Source organism: Odontesthes bonariensis, chromosome 18, assembly GCF_027942865.1.
Source record: "Odontesthes bonariensis isolate fOdoBon6 chromosome 18, fOdoBon6.hap1, whole genome shotgun sequence".
In the NCBI taxonomy this organism is placed as follows: Eukaryota; Metazoa; Chordata; class Actinopteri; order Atheriniformes; family Atherinopsidae; genus Odontesthes; species Odontesthes bonariensis.
This window is the reverse complement of record NC_134523.1, coordinates 21656623-21673582: the sequence shown is the minus strand read 5'-3', so window position 1 is coordinate 21673582 and position 16960 is coordinate 21656623. Positions and strand designations below refer to the sequence as shown.

Sequence of the window (16960 nt, the reverse complement as noted above, 5' to 3'; positions counted from 1 at the left end):
AATGAATCAAGTAGTAAAATTTTGGCTCCACTTACCTTCTTTTCAGACATTTTCTCTTGCCTGGTTCTCTCTTGCCTGGCCTTCATTTCAGCCAGCAGGTCCTTTCCCATTACAGGAACCCCGATGTGGCGGTGTGTGTGAGGGTTCTTCTTCTTCTCTGTGTTCTCTATCTTCTCCTGGTTTGCCTTATTTTCCTCATATTTCTCCCCTTTTTTGTCTTCAACAGGTTCAGCGTTGGTCCGAGATACCTCAGTTTCTGTATCTGTGTGGTTCAAGGATTGTGCCCTGTGGATCTCCTGTTGAGGCTCAGCCACACAAACAGGATTTTTCACAGGCAGTGTTGGGGATGTCGGTGTGGTCAACTCCATCACTGGGCTGATTGAGGAAGTTGGTGTAGTGGCTGTAGAGGAGGCAGGTTGAGGCGGTGTTATGGGTAGACTTCCATGGCTCTTCTCTGAACGGGATGATCGGGATTTGATGAGGTTAAAGAAGCCACTCTTCCTATATTCACGTTTCTTATCTGGTGTTTCCTGCGTGTTGGTGGATGAACCTCTTACAGAAGGAAGTCTGAGTAAGATCGAAAATGAAAGCAGAGAAAAGAAAAATAAGTGACTCAAAATGAAAACCAAACCTAATCTTGCAAGTTTTTTGCAAGAGATGAGCCTCTCACTGCAGCTGCTCCTCTGTCCAGTCAGGATGCTGTGGAGAGGATGTTTATTATTCTCCATCACAGAATCTAACTTCCTCATCATCCGTTTCTCCACCACAGCACCGAGAGGGTCCAGCCTTCTGCCTACAACAGAACCAGCCTTTTTCACAAGTTTGTCAAGGCGCCTACAGTTTTTGTCTGTAGTGCAACTCCCCCAGCAGACAGCAGCATAGAACAGTGCACTCTCAATGATAGTGTGATAAAACATGCACATCATATCACTGCAGACATTGAAGGACCTGAGCCGTCTCAGGAAAAAGAGACGGCTCTGGCCCCTCCTGTTGGCAGACCACTCCAGTTTATTATCCAGCACCACCCCCAGGTATTTGCAGGTCTGAACGGTCTCTATCTCCCCTCCATCAATGCAGACTGACTGGTGTGGGGTTTTAGATCTCCTGAAGTCCACCACCAGCTCTTTGGTTTTGGTGGTGTTCAGGAGCAAACAGTTCTTTTTGCTCCAGTCAGTAAAGGCCTCCACAAGGTCCCTGTACTCCTTCTCCTGTCCACCGCGCACACACATGCCACAACAGCCGTATCATCAGAATACTCCTGAATGTGGCATGACTCTGAGTTGTACCTGAAGTCTGATGTGTACAGGGTGAAAAGAAAAGGAGCCAAAACAGTACCCTGCGGAGCCCCAGTACTGCATTCCAGTGTTCCAGAAACACATTTCCCCATGCTGACATACTATGGTCTGGCAGACAAATAGTCTGTTTATTTAATAGAATAACTGTTTATTTGAATTAAACTGATTTGGAGATATCATTTAGTTTACAGAAGTGTCCTCAAATTATATTAAACTGCTTCAAAATGGGAATTTGAAGACTGAAAAGACTATAAATAAATGTGTTTTTCTGTGATTAAAATAGCACCCACTGTGGCACCCACTTGAAGCTGAGCTTAATGACTTTCTTGGAGAAGAAGTCATCCAGACCCTCGTCCAGCTTTGCCATCATGTTGTCCTGCTCTGCTTCCTGTGGCATCGAGCTGTCAGTGGCCTCCCGCTGAAAGACAGGCAGCAGGATTTTATTACAAGCTTTCTAGTGAACTGTACATCAAACAATGGCAGAAATTTCACAACTAAAGCCCAGAGGTCTTTAGTGACAAAACAGACTTTAGGGATTGGAGAAAAACTAATTAATCACAAAGTCAAGATCCCAACACTTAAAGGTACTACCATGAAACAGTTACGTAATGGTAGCTTCTTACATTTTCTATCTAATAAAATAAAGCATTTTAAACATAAAAAGCCATTCAGTACACTTTTGTGCTCTTCAGTTTTATCAAAAATGTCTATTTAATCTATCTAATCATAAAACAGTTTTGATTAGTCATGCCTTGGATGAAAAATATTCAGCTGGTTAGTATGATAAAGAAATAGCAATCTGGTTGCACAATCAAAAACAAAATGTATAGAAAAAAATATTACAAATATTACTTCCTGGTAGAAACCTACTGGTGCTCTGCTGGGTTTCATCCTCCTCTTGGGTTTTGGTCGGAATTTGGTGCGATGCTCCAGTGTCTTGAGCTCCACAGGCGGCAGTTCGCCCAAACTGACTAACTTTGCATCCGTTTGAGTAGGAGGAGGGAGGTCTCCATAGTAAGCTGACATTCTGTCCAATGATTGTGATGGAGGAGGAGGAAGAGGGGGGTCCTCAACATGAATCGGAACCTCTTCCAGAGCTTTATCCAAGTCAAACGCCATCTCTTTTGGGCAAACAGAAAGCAACAAAACCATATGTCAAAAATCAACATCTGAGAAAATATGCTTCATGTCCAAACAATGTACCAATGCTTTAAAGTGACAATATCCTGCATTTTCATAAAAATGTCTTGCAATCCAAGAGGAAACATGACTGGCAAAATGCTTATGAACAGTGCAACGACTGCAATTCACATGAAAAACATTTTACAAGCAAAATCTGAATTGACTGATGAGTAGGCTTGGATGTTACTGTTCACGTTCATCATTATTCATTTTCTGATAGCAGTTAATTTAGAAAATGTGCAGGGAGCACTGGAACGAGAAGAAGCGGCTACGATGAGCTGTTAGATGACAACAGATGACAAAATAAGCAACTCCTTTCAAATAATAATAATAATAATAATAAAACACAGGAAACATGAAACATAATTTCGATATAATTTAATTATTCACTCACAATCTGAGGTCATGTTGCACATTTCTAATTTTTTTGTCACTCACCGAAGGCCACAGAGACCGGACGCAGCATTCTGACCAGAATACTCTTTCTCTTGGATTTAGGAGTCATCTAATGAACAAAAGCACATTTTTATCCAACAGATTGTAAACTTTTACACTCATCAACTTTGTAAAACATCCAGAATGATCACAAAAATGTACTATAACAGTTACACTCTACTCCAAATATCTATAACACTTATAGTATGTGAGTCTCCTGACAATGCAATTGTCCATATCCTCCAGCCCATGTTTCTGGTCCTGGTTGTGGTGCTCTGGCTGTAGAACTGTCTCATCCATGACCTCGGTCTCCATCTGGGGCTCATGATGTACCAGAGGTTGGTCCTTCCTGATCAGATGGTCGGCCTGGAGACAGTCAGAGGGCAGTGAATAAAACGGAAGAGAAGATTCGATGTGGTTTTCTCATTGAGTTAACTTTTTAAGAATTGGCATATTTTATATATAATTTCTGATTTATATTCAATTGGATTGAATTGGAATAAAATCATATTCTACTTAATTGAATTTATACTGAACTGACAGACGGGCAGGGTTAACACTAACCAGAGTATGTTGTGATCTGGACAGAGACTCCAGTATTTCATCCACGATGCGGTCAGACAAAACTGAGGCCACGGCGAGTTTCACCTCACTGTTTTACACAGAAATAAAAACACAGACATTTATAATACACAAAGCAGACTTCAGATAGACGGCACATGAAAAAAAAAAGACATTTTCCTGCTGTATTTGTTATCAGTAGTGCACAGGTCGGCATCTGTCTCATCTCCACCCCTCCCCTCATTTAGTTTGAATCACTAAAAAATGGTTTGTTCTGGAAACGCATGACTCACAAGAAATGCATACATCTAATTTAAGTCCCACTTCAGCTGCACTCAGACTGCTGAATACTGGACTTGTTCTGATAAATACCAGTCATGGACTTCTCTAATAGCTGGGAAATTGATCCAAGAAGTAATGACACAATAACCAAATACCAATGGCATGAATAATGTGGGAGAATATGGGGCTGAGCAAGGGAACTTCAGGTTTAACTTGAAAGTCTTTCACTTTTTACTACAGTGCATCAATATGGAAACCTATGCTGCAGCGTTAATCTAACATAGAGCATGCAATGTCTGCGATAAGAGATTAAGATGTAGGAACCGCCTGCTAATCAATCAATTTTCTGGGTATCAGAAACCACTGTGCATCGATACTAAGAAGGTCTAGAACATTTGCTTCCCTCTACTTGAAGAGATGTTTAAGCCAGCTGCCTAGTTATTTCTCTGTAAGGCCACAGTGTCAGACAAAGTGGGATTGTAGCAGTTTATCTTACAGAGCACTTACTGCGAGCAAGCTTCTGTGCAGGCAAAAGAGCCCTCTTCCCACTTATTCATGTTGGCTAGTATGTCGCTTTCCTCTCACTCAATGATACCTTGGATACATCGACTTACATCTTACACACCATATGAGTACTTCTACAACTTATTATTTCAAAGGAAAACAAATAATGTAATTATTTTATTTAGATATTTGCGCTTTAAAGATGAGCGGTGATATTAATAATCTTTTTCAAAAAGGATGCAATTTCCCTTAGTTTTTACCTCCATGTTACATTCTTCATATTTATGCAGAATTAGGCAAGGCAAGGCAAGGCAAGGCATCTTTATTTATAGAGCGCATTTCATACCACAGGCAACTCAATGTGCTTTACATAAAGACAAGGCATTTAAAAGAACAGCATAAAGCAGCATAAAAACAAGCAATTTAAAGAGAAAAAAATAGAATAAAAATTAAAACACAGTTAAAAGCAATCAAAGAAGTGGGGAAAAAGAAAAATATAAACTCAACCATAAGCACACCGAAAGAGAAATGTTTTTAACCTGGATTTAAAAATGCTTACAGTTGGGGCTGATTTCAGTTCTGCTGGTAGTTTGTTCCAGTTGTGTGCAGCATAACAGCTAAAAGCCGCTTCACCTTGTCTAGTTTGAACTCTGGCCTCCACTATCTGACCCGAGTCAGCATATCTCAGAGTTATACTGGGTTTATGCTCTACTAGCGTGTCATTCATGTATTCTGGATCTAAACAATTCCGTGATTTGTAGACGAGTAGCAGAACTTTGAAATCTATTCTGTAATTAGTTTGTTGTTCTTGTGAAAAATATGTAGCTGTAGATCCATGTCTGTGCTAATGCTGCCTCTTCTATGTGAGCGTGCTCAAAGCTAGACTTGGAAAACCCAGGCAGACTTGAAGTCAATAACCTGTATTTAAACATTGCTCGGTGTCATTGCTGTTGTTGGAGTTAGTGAATCCAAATAACAAAAAGATTCCCAGAGTACGCTGAACTTGCTTCATACAGTCATACAAGCCACTGGTGGAGCCTGAACAGAGCTATCCATCCATCCACTTTCTATACCGCTGAATCTGTCGGTCGGGTCGCGGGGGGGGGCTGGAGCCTATCCCAGCGGTCAATGGGCGAGAGGTGGGGTACACCCTGGACAGGCCGCCTGAACAGAGCTAAACTAGTAAAAAAAAAAAGCACATGCAGCAGAGATCAAACCTGATCTTGTTGATGATGTCGACCCCCGACTGCTCCAACAGCGTGGTGGTGATGAAGCTGCGAGGAATAGTCATCCTCCCTGCACCAGCCTTCAGCAGCTCCTGACAAAGACTGCTCCTCTTCATCACATGAGGACACAGACCCTCAGCGGCATCCACCATGGACATCAGCATCGTCTGGGGCAGATGAGGTGGTGCAGTTTAAACCTCATACTTTAATTCACAAAGCTTAGATTACACCCAAGTGTTCTCACAGCAGAGACCCATACAAGTTACTGTTATCCTAATGGGAAAAAAAACTGAGCTCAGTGCATTAAGTTCAGTACCTGCAGCTGCTCGTCCAGCACACTTGCCACCTCTCCAGCCATCGACTCCAGTTTATCTTGAATGGCTCCAACACATGCACCTCTTGACCCCCCACTCCTCAGATGGTACAGGTTGGGAAGCAGCTGGAAAAAAAGCAAAAGCGCAGAAAAATGTAAGAAGACAGACTGAAAAAGACAGCAAAGTTTAAAACCAAGAGGCAAACATTTTTATATTCTACATTTGGTTTGGAAATTTTTTGCTCATGAGCCACGTCTGCTCACTGTTTTTGAGTTCCTTGCGTCCTTCATGAGGTTCTGTGCCACCTTCATGTCCTCTTGAACAGAGTTGGTCTCTGAGAACCTCAGGGAGTTCAGGTGATCCTGCACCCTTACACACATCATGTCCATCATCTGCATCACAAAGGGGTTAGAGCTTAGAGAACTGCAAAAAGTTAAATAATTGCAATAATAATTTATTTTTCTCAGTTGAATGTTTGCTAATCTTGTGTGTGTGCTTGTGTGTGTGTGTGTGTGTGTGTTGCTTTGCCTGCCTGCTGCGTGGTTGTGGTGACTATTCCCTGCTGCAGCCTGTATGCCTGCTCCTGGAGGTATTTACGGGTTTCGTGGTTTCTCAGCAGGTACTGCTCCATCTACAAGACCAACCATGAGAACACCCCAGCTTTCAATTTTCAGCATTACTTTCAGAAATGTGATATCACACACACACGAGGCACTTTGCAAAACTGAGCCATATCTACAAACAAAGCGGACAACCTTCAGTAAGGCATCCTCCGTCTTCTCTGGATTGGCCTTCAGCGCCTGGGCTGCATCCATGATGGGAATGGGCATGAAACGAATGGTGTAGTTTCTGATTGAGAAAGATCACAGGTTTATAGCATGCAGCAACATCTTCTGAGACTTAAATGCGTTCCCTCCATCTCATACTTACTTCTCCAAAGCAGCTGATATGTCCTGTAAACCCTGAGGGCTGACGTTGTTTCTGTCCCATAGTAATGTCCTGCAGATACATGCAAACCAAAGAAATGTGATAAAAATATTTGAAAAAATTGAGTGCTTCATTGAGCCATGATTTGTTTAGTGCTTTTATCAGAACAGATACTACTGACCAGCAGAAAGTCTAACTGTTGGATAAGAAAACTCTTGTTCCACCACTTTATTTAAATGTCCATCATTAAGATTTTTATCCAAAAATAGCTGGACTCACTAATGTCTTAACCTTTTTTTCTTGTCTCATATCCAGACATAACTCACTTCGATAGATTTGGAGTCTTCGGAATTTTTCCAAACAGCCACAAAGAGACTCGACACGGCTTTGGCAACCCTTAAACCATCAGCTAAACTTTCCCTGCTGTTTCCACGCTCACCTCAGCTTAGTGTTGATCTGCAGAGCTTTGGCCAGCATCTTTGCCCCCATGTCCCCCATTGAGTTTCCACTGATGTCCAGTTTGATCAAAGAGGTGTTGCTGCCAAGAGCGTTGAGGACGATGGAGAGGTCGGCCTTCAGCTTGGAATCAGCCAGGGAGAGCGAGGTCAAAGGCTGCAAAGAATGCTGGAATTTCACTGACAGGTTTATCGCACAGTGTCTTCTTCTTTTATTTTGACTGCTTTCTGAATCATTTTACAGATGGTTTGATAAAATGAAAGCCAAAGTTGTACTCATTAGGAGAAAATGATTCATTTTAGTACCATGTTTCACAGATTGTAAAAAGTTTCACTCACCGAATCCTCTTCTTGAATCATATGAACCAGATTGTCCAGGACCTGAGCCACATTTCTGTAGGAACAGTCGATGATTATAGTTTTATGAAACAATCGGCTTTGTTACAATACACAAATACTATATTATTTTAAAATAATGTTTGCTGTTCACACACTTGGATTTGATATTGTTAAAGTTTTTGCCCAGTGAAAGGTGTCTGATGGAGCGGTTCTTGGCCAGCCAGACAAGAAGGGTGGTGAGATCCATATCCAAACCTGAGGGAAAAAAAATTATCTATGATCATCATTTAGGTTAACGTAGCACAAGTTAGAAGGAGCAAAGAGAAGATGAAATATTCCCACCATTGTCTGAAATATCCAGACTGGAAATGTTGGGGATCTCAGCGATGCAACCTTCCAGAATCTGGGAGCCTGCTGAGCGGAGCTGAGAAAAAACATTTTCTCTAGCATAAACCTTTATGCATAAATCAACGTTGTGTGAATTCATGCAGTCTAACAGAGTTTAAACAGTATGCTGAAGAGCGTTGAGGTTGATGCCAGTTTTACCTCACAGCAGCTGAGATCTAAAGACACGTCGCTGATGCTTGGGTTGCAGCCAAGGCCCAACAACAAAGCCCTGCGGACAGGAAATCCACAAACAAATCAAACATGTCGATTTTCACACACAGCAGTCGATCTATAGAGACTAAAGTGACTCAGGATTTTTTTTAAAACATAATAAAGTCATTTTCTCCGGATCCCCCATGAACAGGATTAAGCGGGTGTAGAAAATGAATGGATGAATGAAGTCATTTTTCCTCAGCTGACGTGTTATTGTAGTAGAAATCCTCGTTGTAGACTTTCACCACAAGAAAAGATCTGTAACGTTTCCTGGAGTAGCTTTGGACAGCTCGTAACTCAGGTTTTAATTTGATGTTTAAGTGTCAAACTTGACATTCAAATCCTTCAAGTAGAATAAGGAGTCATGTCTCTTCCTAGATCGTTTTAATGTCTGTTGGACATATTTGGTCTCTGGTATACTGCTGTGACTTTATGTGTAGAACTACGTTTGTAGTTGCTCTTTTGTCCTTGATTTCATAACATCTGACTGCGAATACTGACACAAAATGAAGGCTTCAGAAAGATGCACGTCCTCCTAAATTTGATGAACTGACAGAAGACGTTTATTGTGTTTTTGTTTAGTTTTAAACTGTTGTAATTGACATCAAACTTCCTCTTACTTCAGCGCCTCCAGAGGCAGCCTGGTTCCTGATAGACTCACAGAACTCAGAGCCTGAGCAGAACTGAAGAACTGCTTGAAGGTGGAAGGAATTTCTTTACACTTCCTGTGTGAGTGAGAGAAGTGTTCATATCAGAATGGAATGCAAAGATTGCACACATTTTGGACATCTTTTATTCTGTCTTATGCAGTAGAGCATTTACTGTGCAACAGATTAACATAAAAGTTCACCAATCATCAGTTGTTCTGATGTTTGAATCTGACCTGTGAGAGAAGACTGTTTTTGACATGTTGAGGACAGAAAGATGCTTCAAAGATCCTCTCAGTAGAGATGCACACACCTAATAAAAAACAACCCAACTGAACTTAAGCCGTTTCTGTTAAATTTGTCTTAAATTTGGTTATAAAACTAAACAAGCGTGCAGCTCTTACCAGTTCCAGCGAACAGTCGCTGTTGGACAGTTCCAGAGTTTCCAGGATGTTGGGATGACTCAGGAAGCCGTGCAGATTCTGTGAGGAAAAAAAAAAAAAAGACAAACAAATCAAAAAGCATATTATCACTGAGAAAATCCCCATGTTTCAACTATATCTTTCTTAGTCCAGTGTTTTCTGCAAAGCTTGAATAAAATGTATGACTGCAACGTTTGTCTTGAAGTGGGACATAAGATGGAGGGGAGGGAGCTGCATACCGGTAGGTCATCCCCTCTGAGGGAGTTTCCGGACAGGTCGAGGTGCGTGAGGGTGGAGGCAACAGCTGGGTTGGCACAGAGAGCCTGACAGAGACTGTTTACACCTGAAAGAAATTACAGATATGCTCGCTTGAAAAACCACAACACATGCCAATAATAATTTACATTTTCCCTTTTTGTGTGCGTGTTCACCTTTAGGAGACATGGAGGTCCTGGAGAGGTTCAGGTGCTTCAGGCCCATGGGCAGTTTGGCGAGTTGAGCACTCAGAGCAGAAACACCTGAAAGCAACACAGATACAGTAAATGAATTTAAGAGGGAGCGTGGCCAACAGAGGGCGCATGGCAGTATGGGGGAGTCATCGAGAGATCATTACAGATAAAGAGAATTCTTTAGCAATAAAAGTGTGGTAGGAGAGCAATTAAAACACCCTGAACATTGAAATTATGCCTAACATTAGTGAATTTGAATACAAAGACATTGCAAACTATGAAAGAAACAAAAAGAAATGTGTCATTCTAAAGAAATCATCTTAGAAAAAGGACATAGAAGCTGCATATGAATGCCAAATCCTGCATACACAATAAAAAGTTTTTTGAGACCTTTGTCCTCCAGTGAGTTGTTGCCAAGATTGAGTGTGTGGACGGCGGAGGAAGGGTTGTGTGACAGAGCGCTGGCCAGTTTCTGGGCAAAATCACTGAGGAAGATAAAAATAACAGAAACTAAAGTTAAGCAACTTTACGGTGGGCAAACTTAATAAGCCCTCATCTTTTATGAAAGGCAATCGACACGCTCTTAAATTGACTTAAAAATGTTTGGTTTTTTTGTTTGCTTATTTGACAAAGAGAATCTGGAATCAGACCAAGCTGATTTGACCTGTTTTTATGCACATGCACAACACACGTGAACTTCAGTTACTTATCCTGCTCTCTGACCTTTTGAGTCCGGCATTGTCGAGCACCAGTTCTTCTAGTCGACCGGAACGGGAAACAACTCGTAAAATTTGGTCGCACACATCTGTAGACTGAAACAACAACAACAAAAGACAGAGGATTTTAATTCTATTTCAGCCACGTCAGTGAGATTTCATAGTAGCAGAAAAATACATCTTGGATATAAATTGTGTCACAGGAGAATATGTTCTGTGTAAAACTGAACTGCAGGATGTTACCAGTTTGTAGTCTTTGGTTGAGAGTTTGGTGAACCACTGGTTGTATTCCAGTGCTGCAATGATTGCCACCAAATCCCTGCAGGAAATATGATTAAAAAAAAATCCAAACACAGACACTTAATTCTATGGAATAAAACCAGAAATACATTAAGCTGTTAAAGAAACAAAAGAGTGTAGACAGGTATTTAAAGAATCATGACACAACCCATTTCATTAGCCGGTGTCACATACAATACACGGTCAACTCAGGGTGTTCAGGAGTGCGCTCACCTGTTCTCCAGGTGAACAAAATCTTGCAGGTTAAGCTCTCTTGTGTCCTGAGTGAGATAGATGGTGTCCACATCCTGGAGAAGAGGACAACAACTGCTGAGCCAGACAGAAGGAAACTGCTTCAATGCGTCAAACGTGCAAATCAAAGCAGTAGGAGGAAAGGAAAGACAGAGATGATGGAAACACAAATGGTGGAAATCAGATGCAGCTCCAGCAGAAAAAAACTGCCTGAGTCATTGCTTCAATTTAAACTGCAGAGGAAGAATAAATAAGAAAGGATAAATTAAGCAGAGGAAGAGAACTTGCAGTCAGGAGAAACTGAACAAGCCCTGTTACAATATATATTGAAAAAAAAATGTGACTGATTTAAAAAGGACGGCAGCAAATGGGATTTGAGACTTTGGCACTGACCCATTGGACCTCCTCTCTGAACGGTATCCCCAAGTTATCACACACACACCAGTACTGATGAGAAAACCCGCCTGCAAAGAGTCATACGACAACAATGTGTGAGTATTTCATAACAGACGCTTCATGAAATCTTGTTGGATTTTTTTTCCCTTTAAAGTCTGAGGCTGGTTTACCACAGGGTCCCACGTCAGCTGAGCCCTGCTCATCCCAGATGGTCTGGAGGGCGGTCATCCTCTCTGGAGGCTTCAAATTAAACTTTTTCATCATCTTCCTTCCTTACAGAGAGAGATGAAGGGAAACTTGAATACAATTTGAAGAGCCTAATAAATCTCACAAAAAGAAAATTCCTGCTCCACACACGGGCGGCTTAAAGACTGAAAAGCCAGCTCTCGTAAATCTAAATGCTGAATGCCAAAGTAATCCAGTAGGGCCACCAAAAAAACCTAAAAAAAACTGGGATTAACACTATCACTTTGCATGATCGATCTGCAAATCATTTTCTCCATCAAATTGCTTGATTATTCCGATATAATAATGAAAATAGATATAAATATCTACTATGAAAAAAGGAGCCAAAAAAAAGCCAAATTAGGGAGTTTTCTGTTAATAGATACAACAATTCATTGTCTATAGATCATAAGGTATGTAAACTACATCTTTTTACATTCAACCTCCTTATTTAGATGTTACAGTACACAAAACAATATTTATAAAGTTTTAAGATTTGTCAGGAAGTAATTTTTAAACTTGTGTGTGTGTTACATATTCTTCTCTTCTTTTTAATCTTATACATATGCAGTAATGGTTAATTGTTGCCAATTGTTCATTTATTGTTCACATGCGTTTGCATAAAAGTTAAAGCGTTTTTTTCCAATCCTCTGACTCAACCCCTGACTCTCCTCGGCTCTGTTCTCTCAGTGTGGAGATCTGGCTGCTGGATGTGTGGTACCTACACAGGCGATCCGGCGGGGCAGATCCGATGGAGACAGCTGCCGATGTGTGCGATCACCTCGTCCACTGCCTCTGCTGACCCCAGCCGGAGGCTCCACGGACCCCGCTCATGCTCCAGTACTAACTGCAGGGGGCGATACACACCAAGAAGCACAAATCCTTCAAAGGTGACGCTCTATTCTTTGGTTTTACATGGAACAAGTTGAGGTGAATTGAGGTGGTTCAATCAATATAAGTCTCAGAGATGTACAAAGTGGGAAAATAATGGTCTCATGAGTTTTACGAATGAATGCTATTTATTATTGGCAATTGTTGTAATATATATATATATTTTACTGTGTGAGTGTTGTTTTGTTTGTTGCAAACATGCAACCTCCTGATCACCTATGAATGATTGCATCAATTACATTGAAATCTTCTACCCCACCCTCTTTCATCAGAGACTGTGACTGAATAAAATATGCATGCATGTATGCAACATTTAGCTTTTAATCCAGGTGTTTTCAAGAGTGTCGCTGTGCCACAACTATCTTTCAAAACTGCTTTTTATGCTGTGTTTGTACCTGAGTGAGCTTGTTGCTGCTGACGCCCTGAATATCCAGGTAGCTGAACGACTGTTCAACCTGAAATTAGTGAGAAGGGGCAGATTATTAAATTTTTTGGGTGAATAATGAATATTCGACAAATCAAAATCAGAGAAGAAAGAGAAAGAATTTTGAAGAGGGATGACATGAGACGTTTTCAAAGTGTTTGAGACTCCAGCTGTAACACAAACAGAGTTTAAAAGTTGTGGGGTTTTCTGTTAAACTTTGTTTGCACATCTAATTGGTCACAATATCTAACATGCGCCATACATAAAATATAGTGAACACACAGTTTGTGTTCTCTGGAGTTGTTTTCCAGCTTTTCAGTCACTAAATTCGAGTTAAAGATGTCTTAATGCAACAGTACATTATATTTAAGACAATGTGTGTTTCCAACTTTGAGGCTACAAACTGGGGAAGGCTGTTTCCTGTGTCAACAATGTTGCTTTACACGAAGGCAGCTACACAATTTGGTGTAAACAAACTTGACTGGACACAGAAACCTTATGTTAGCCTGATCCAACATCTCTGGGATGAGTCGGAGTGCTGACTGTAAGCCAGACCTTGTTACCCAATATCATTGTTGGACCTAACTAATGCTCATGTGGCTAAGTGGGAGCAACATCCGGTGCAAAGGCTGTAATAGTTGCAGGGTTGATGTTTCTTTGGTATGAGCTGTTCAACCACAAATGGCTGAAATGTTCAGGTGCATGTTAGAGCCTTTGCTAAAAAAAGCTCAACATGACTTATCAGGCTCCTACTTGTTTTGGAGTTTTGCTATGTCACAATAACCTCCAAGATATATTTCCTAATGTTGTTTTAAAAGCTTAAACAAGTGGATCCACACTTTTGTCAAGGATTTTCTTTAATTCTCTACTGTGGTGGACAGAGGCGCTTGTGTGGCTCTGCATAATGAATTATTTCCACGACATCAAACAGAAATTGAAACATTTTAATAATATGACGTTGGACATGGTATCAGGACTTGAACAAAGGACCTGGAATAAGAAAAAGAAAGATAATAGGAATGTGGAAACAAAAGATGCAAACAGTCTGCCGAACAAATGTCTGGAATAGAGTCACACACTTGCACACATTTTAGCTTTGAATCCAGAGTAAGTAGAAATAAGTGTGTGATCTAAACTAGCTGCCAAAGAGAGCAAGTGTGACGGAGGGAAAAGTTGGAGAAAAACAGAGTCGGGGAATAGATAGAGGGAATGAATACAAGATTGAAAGTATAATGAAGAGACTAAATGGTAAGAGGGCAACATAATATGGAATAGATGGAAAATGTATATATATATATAAAGTTTAAGAGATGCACAAGGAATGGAGAGATAAAAGAAAAGCAATGAAAGAGCATGAAGAGTGTGAGAATGAAACAGAAAAAAAAGAAGGGCATAGAGAAGCAGTGCCCCCTCCTCTGCTCTTCTTGCCAGCTGTTAAATTCCTCCATTGTCTTTTTTTTCTCCCTCTGCTGCCTCTCTTTGCTGGGACAGGACAGACCGAGGAACAAACCACCCTCTGTTTCACTCTGCCTCTCACACACAAAGTAAGAAAAACTAGTGGCCCACTCTGGAACAACAGGTCAGGGGTCAGCTGGCTGAGCTGAAGGTCTTTGCTTGGCAGATTCCGTTCAGAGGGTTATCGAAGTGTTATCTATTTGTTCTTGTTGCTGTTTCCGAACCGAATTTACAGAAACTGTTTAGGTATTTTGAAAAACAAAACCAATGCAGTTTAATTCCCATTTTCGAGTTAACTATAGACTTAAAAATACAATGATCAGCCACAAGATCAAAAACAACTAGAGGTGGATGTGAATTACATTATCATCTCTTTACAAATCTTGCATCCTGGTAATCTCTTGGATGTGTCTTCTACACATTCCACCCACACTATCATTGCTTCAGACCAAACATGCACCTCCACATGGCAACTACACTACCCACTGGGTTAATGTGCCCTGTCACACAGCAAAAACCCAAAAGCCCAAGGTGTTGACTCAGCCTTCAAACTCCCCTGATCAAGCGTCCACAGGATGTGCCAGAACAAGCCCGGTCCACAGAAGCTCCGCCCCCTCACCCACAGGACCAGAAGGATCTGCTGCCAGCATCTCAGTCCCAGACACCGCAGGCTACGCCCAACAGTCCCATGAACATGCGCTGACAGGTCAGAGCTGGTTTGCCTGAATGTGGGTGATGTGCACAAATACTGCACAGGTAGTTATGACTTACTGGTGCTTAATCTTAATTCAATCAGGTAATCTCACTCAGATTAAACAACTTTTTGCAAGAGGGATTGAAATTTAGTCAAGAGATGGAAACATAACGAAGGGTTAAATTCATACAGCTAAGCTAGAAAACAAAAGTCCATATCAGATGGCCAGCGGGGGGGACTTGTTACTCCACTAAATGTTTTTTTGTTAAGTTAATAGTCTAAACTGATAGTTTTGTCCTCTTTAATAAAGCATTAAGTTCATTTTGTAAACTACAGTATAGTAACCACACTGTACGGTGTTACTGATGAGTTCATCGGTGTGTGATGGAAAAAAGAAAAATGTCATCCAGGTCATGGGAATCCTATGAGCCTGAATAAGGGTAACTTGACTTCTTCTCAGATCATGAAGAACAACATGCGAAAGTTGAGGCCTCAAAATTAAGAATCCACAAATCAATGGGTGATGTCGAGGTGGCTCCGTCTCTGAAACATGGTCTACAGTCAGTTCTTGTGTCACACAGGTCGCTTTGAATAAAACGTCTGCAGTAATGGATTAAAGATAATTAGGATGAGATAGAGATGTTAAATGATTTGCACTCCTGTGGATTCTGGTGTGGACACTTTACAGCAACAACAGCTGTATTTTTTTCTTAAATCAAATTAAAATCACTATCATCAGATGACACCTTCAACCTTTGATATTTTTAAAAAGAGGGAAAAACACGTAAAGTCACAGATGCATCGTCCAAAAACAACAACGAGTTGTAGTTGATGAGCAGTTTTCCTTTACATCAGATTTTCCTACTTTATTTATAAATTGTCTGGCTTGATTCACACACTATTTGTAACAACCCCCCCTTGCCTGCCTGGAAAGTTACCAGTGAGCCATTAAAATAGAGGCTGAGAAAAAGGAAATGGCATCAGTAATTTGAGAGCTGCGTTCAACCCTGGGCTAACTTGTGGGCTGATTTCTCTTATAATAAATCAGCTATCTGATGACTGTGATCTTCTAAAACTGTTCATCAAGCTTAAACAAGGACATTCACAAGCTCAGGCCTCAACTGTTGGCACAGAAACTTATATTCAGAGGTGCTAATTTCTTTTACCCGAAGTTTGTTTGTTGGATCTTGTCTTGCATTAAAAGGGGCCAGATCACTTTCTATCACTCCAGTTGTTTCAGCTTTGTGACAGTTAGTCTATTCCATTTGATCTTTCAACAAAAAACACTTCAGTTTTCCTTTTTTGCTCATAGTGGAAGCACAATGTTTTTTTCTCTGTCTCTGGCCCTCTGGCTTGAACTTTTCTTCCTGTCACTGTTTTCCTTTCCCACAGGCTGTGCTCCTACAGCTGCACTGTGGGTAAAACTATCAAATATCTCCATGTGGTGGGACCTGTTTTCATCTGAGTAGAGACGCATAAAGACCACGCAAGAGAAAGAGAAAGGGGAGGAGAGTGAAAGGGAAAGAGATGCAACAACTTTAGGACATTTCGGATAAACTGAAATCAGAGAAAAATGAATAAAATATAACATTATCAACACAGTATTAATGTGTGTTTATACAACTGTGAATACAGAGTAAAAGCAGAGGTTAATAAAAAGCATTCTGAGAGGTTAAAAACAGATGCAACAGGAAGTATGTTTGATGGGTCAATATATGGGCAATTTCAGTGAGCCACAGTCTTACATTGAGTCACATGTTCCTGTATTACCATGAAGAGCACACACACACACACACACACACACACACACACACACAAGTTTACTTTGAGATAAGCCCACGTACATCGTCTTTCTGCCCCTAATGTTCATTAGAGTGGCAAATGTGGATTAACCTGGAGCTGAAAATAGTCCCAGAGAAATGCATTAACTCCCCCCGTTTGGGACACTAAAGCTAAAAATGGCCATGTCCGAATTCTTTTTTGAAAGAAA

At 40.8% G+C, this 16960-nt stretch overlaps 1 protein-coding gene across 3 annotated transcripts in view; it reads right to left on the bottom strand.

Annotated features, from left to right (window-relative positions):
• Positions 1 to 16960, bottom strand: part of carmil1 (capping protein regulator and myosin 1 linker 1) — a 40612-nt gene that overhangs the window by 5518 nt on the left and 18134 nt on the right. For all 3 annotated transcript variants that reach the window (XM_075449820.1, XM_075449821.1, XM_075449822.1), the window contains exons 4-33: positions 12793 to 12852; positions 12232 to 12353; positions 11452 to 11549; positions 11279 to 11349; positions 10868 to 10941; positions 10598 to 10673; positions 10362 to 10450; positions 10029 to 10123; positions 9621 to 9707; positions 9429 to 9532; positions 9172 to 9249; positions 9004 to 9080; positions 8741 to 8845; positions 8067 to 8136; positions 7863 to 7944; positions 7676 to 7775; positions 7521 to 7575; positions 7166 to 7338; positions 6730 to 6798; positions 6555 to 6648; positions 6332 to 6430; positions 6063 to 6191; positions 5802 to 5924; positions 5477 to 5652; positions 3477 to 3564; positions 3135 to 3278; positions 2916 to 2982; positions 2166 to 2416; positions 1598 to 1713; positions 36 to 567 (exon numbers count right to left, since the gene is read on the bottom strand). In XM_075449820.1, the coding sequence (XP_075305935.1) occupies positions 36 to 567; positions 1598 to 1713; positions 2166 to 2416; positions 2916 to 2982; positions 3135 to 3278; positions 3477 to 3564; positions 5477 to 5652; positions 5802 to 5924; positions 6063 to 6191; positions 6332 to 6430; positions 6555 to 6648; positions 6730 to 6798; positions 7166 to 7338; positions 7521 to 7575; positions 7676 to 7775; positions 7863 to 7944; positions 8067 to 8136; positions 8741 to 8845; positions 9004 to 9080; positions 9172 to 9249; positions 9429 to 9532; positions 9621 to 9707; positions 10029 to 10123; positions 10362 to 10450; positions 10598 to 10673; positions 10868 to 10941; positions 11279 to 11349; positions 11452 to 11549; positions 12232 to 12353; positions 12793 to 12852 (3504 nt within the window). The remainder of the gene's footprint in view (positions 1 to 35; positions 568 to 1597; positions 1714 to 2165; positions 2417 to 2915; positions 2983 to 3134; positions 3279 to 3476; positions 3565 to 5476; positions 5653 to 5801; positions 5925 to 6062; positions 6192 to 6331; positions 6431 to 6554; positions 6649 to 6729; positions 6799 to 7165; positions 7339 to 7520; positions 7576 to 7675; positions 7776 to 7862; positions 7945 to 8066; positions 8137 to 8740; positions 8846 to 9003; positions 9081 to 9171; positions 9250 to 9428; positions 9533 to 9620; positions 9708 to 10028; positions 10124 to 10361; positions 10451 to 10597; positions 10674 to 10867; positions 10942 to 11278; positions 11350 to 11451; positions 11550 to 12231; positions 12354 to 12792; positions 12853 to 16960) is intronic.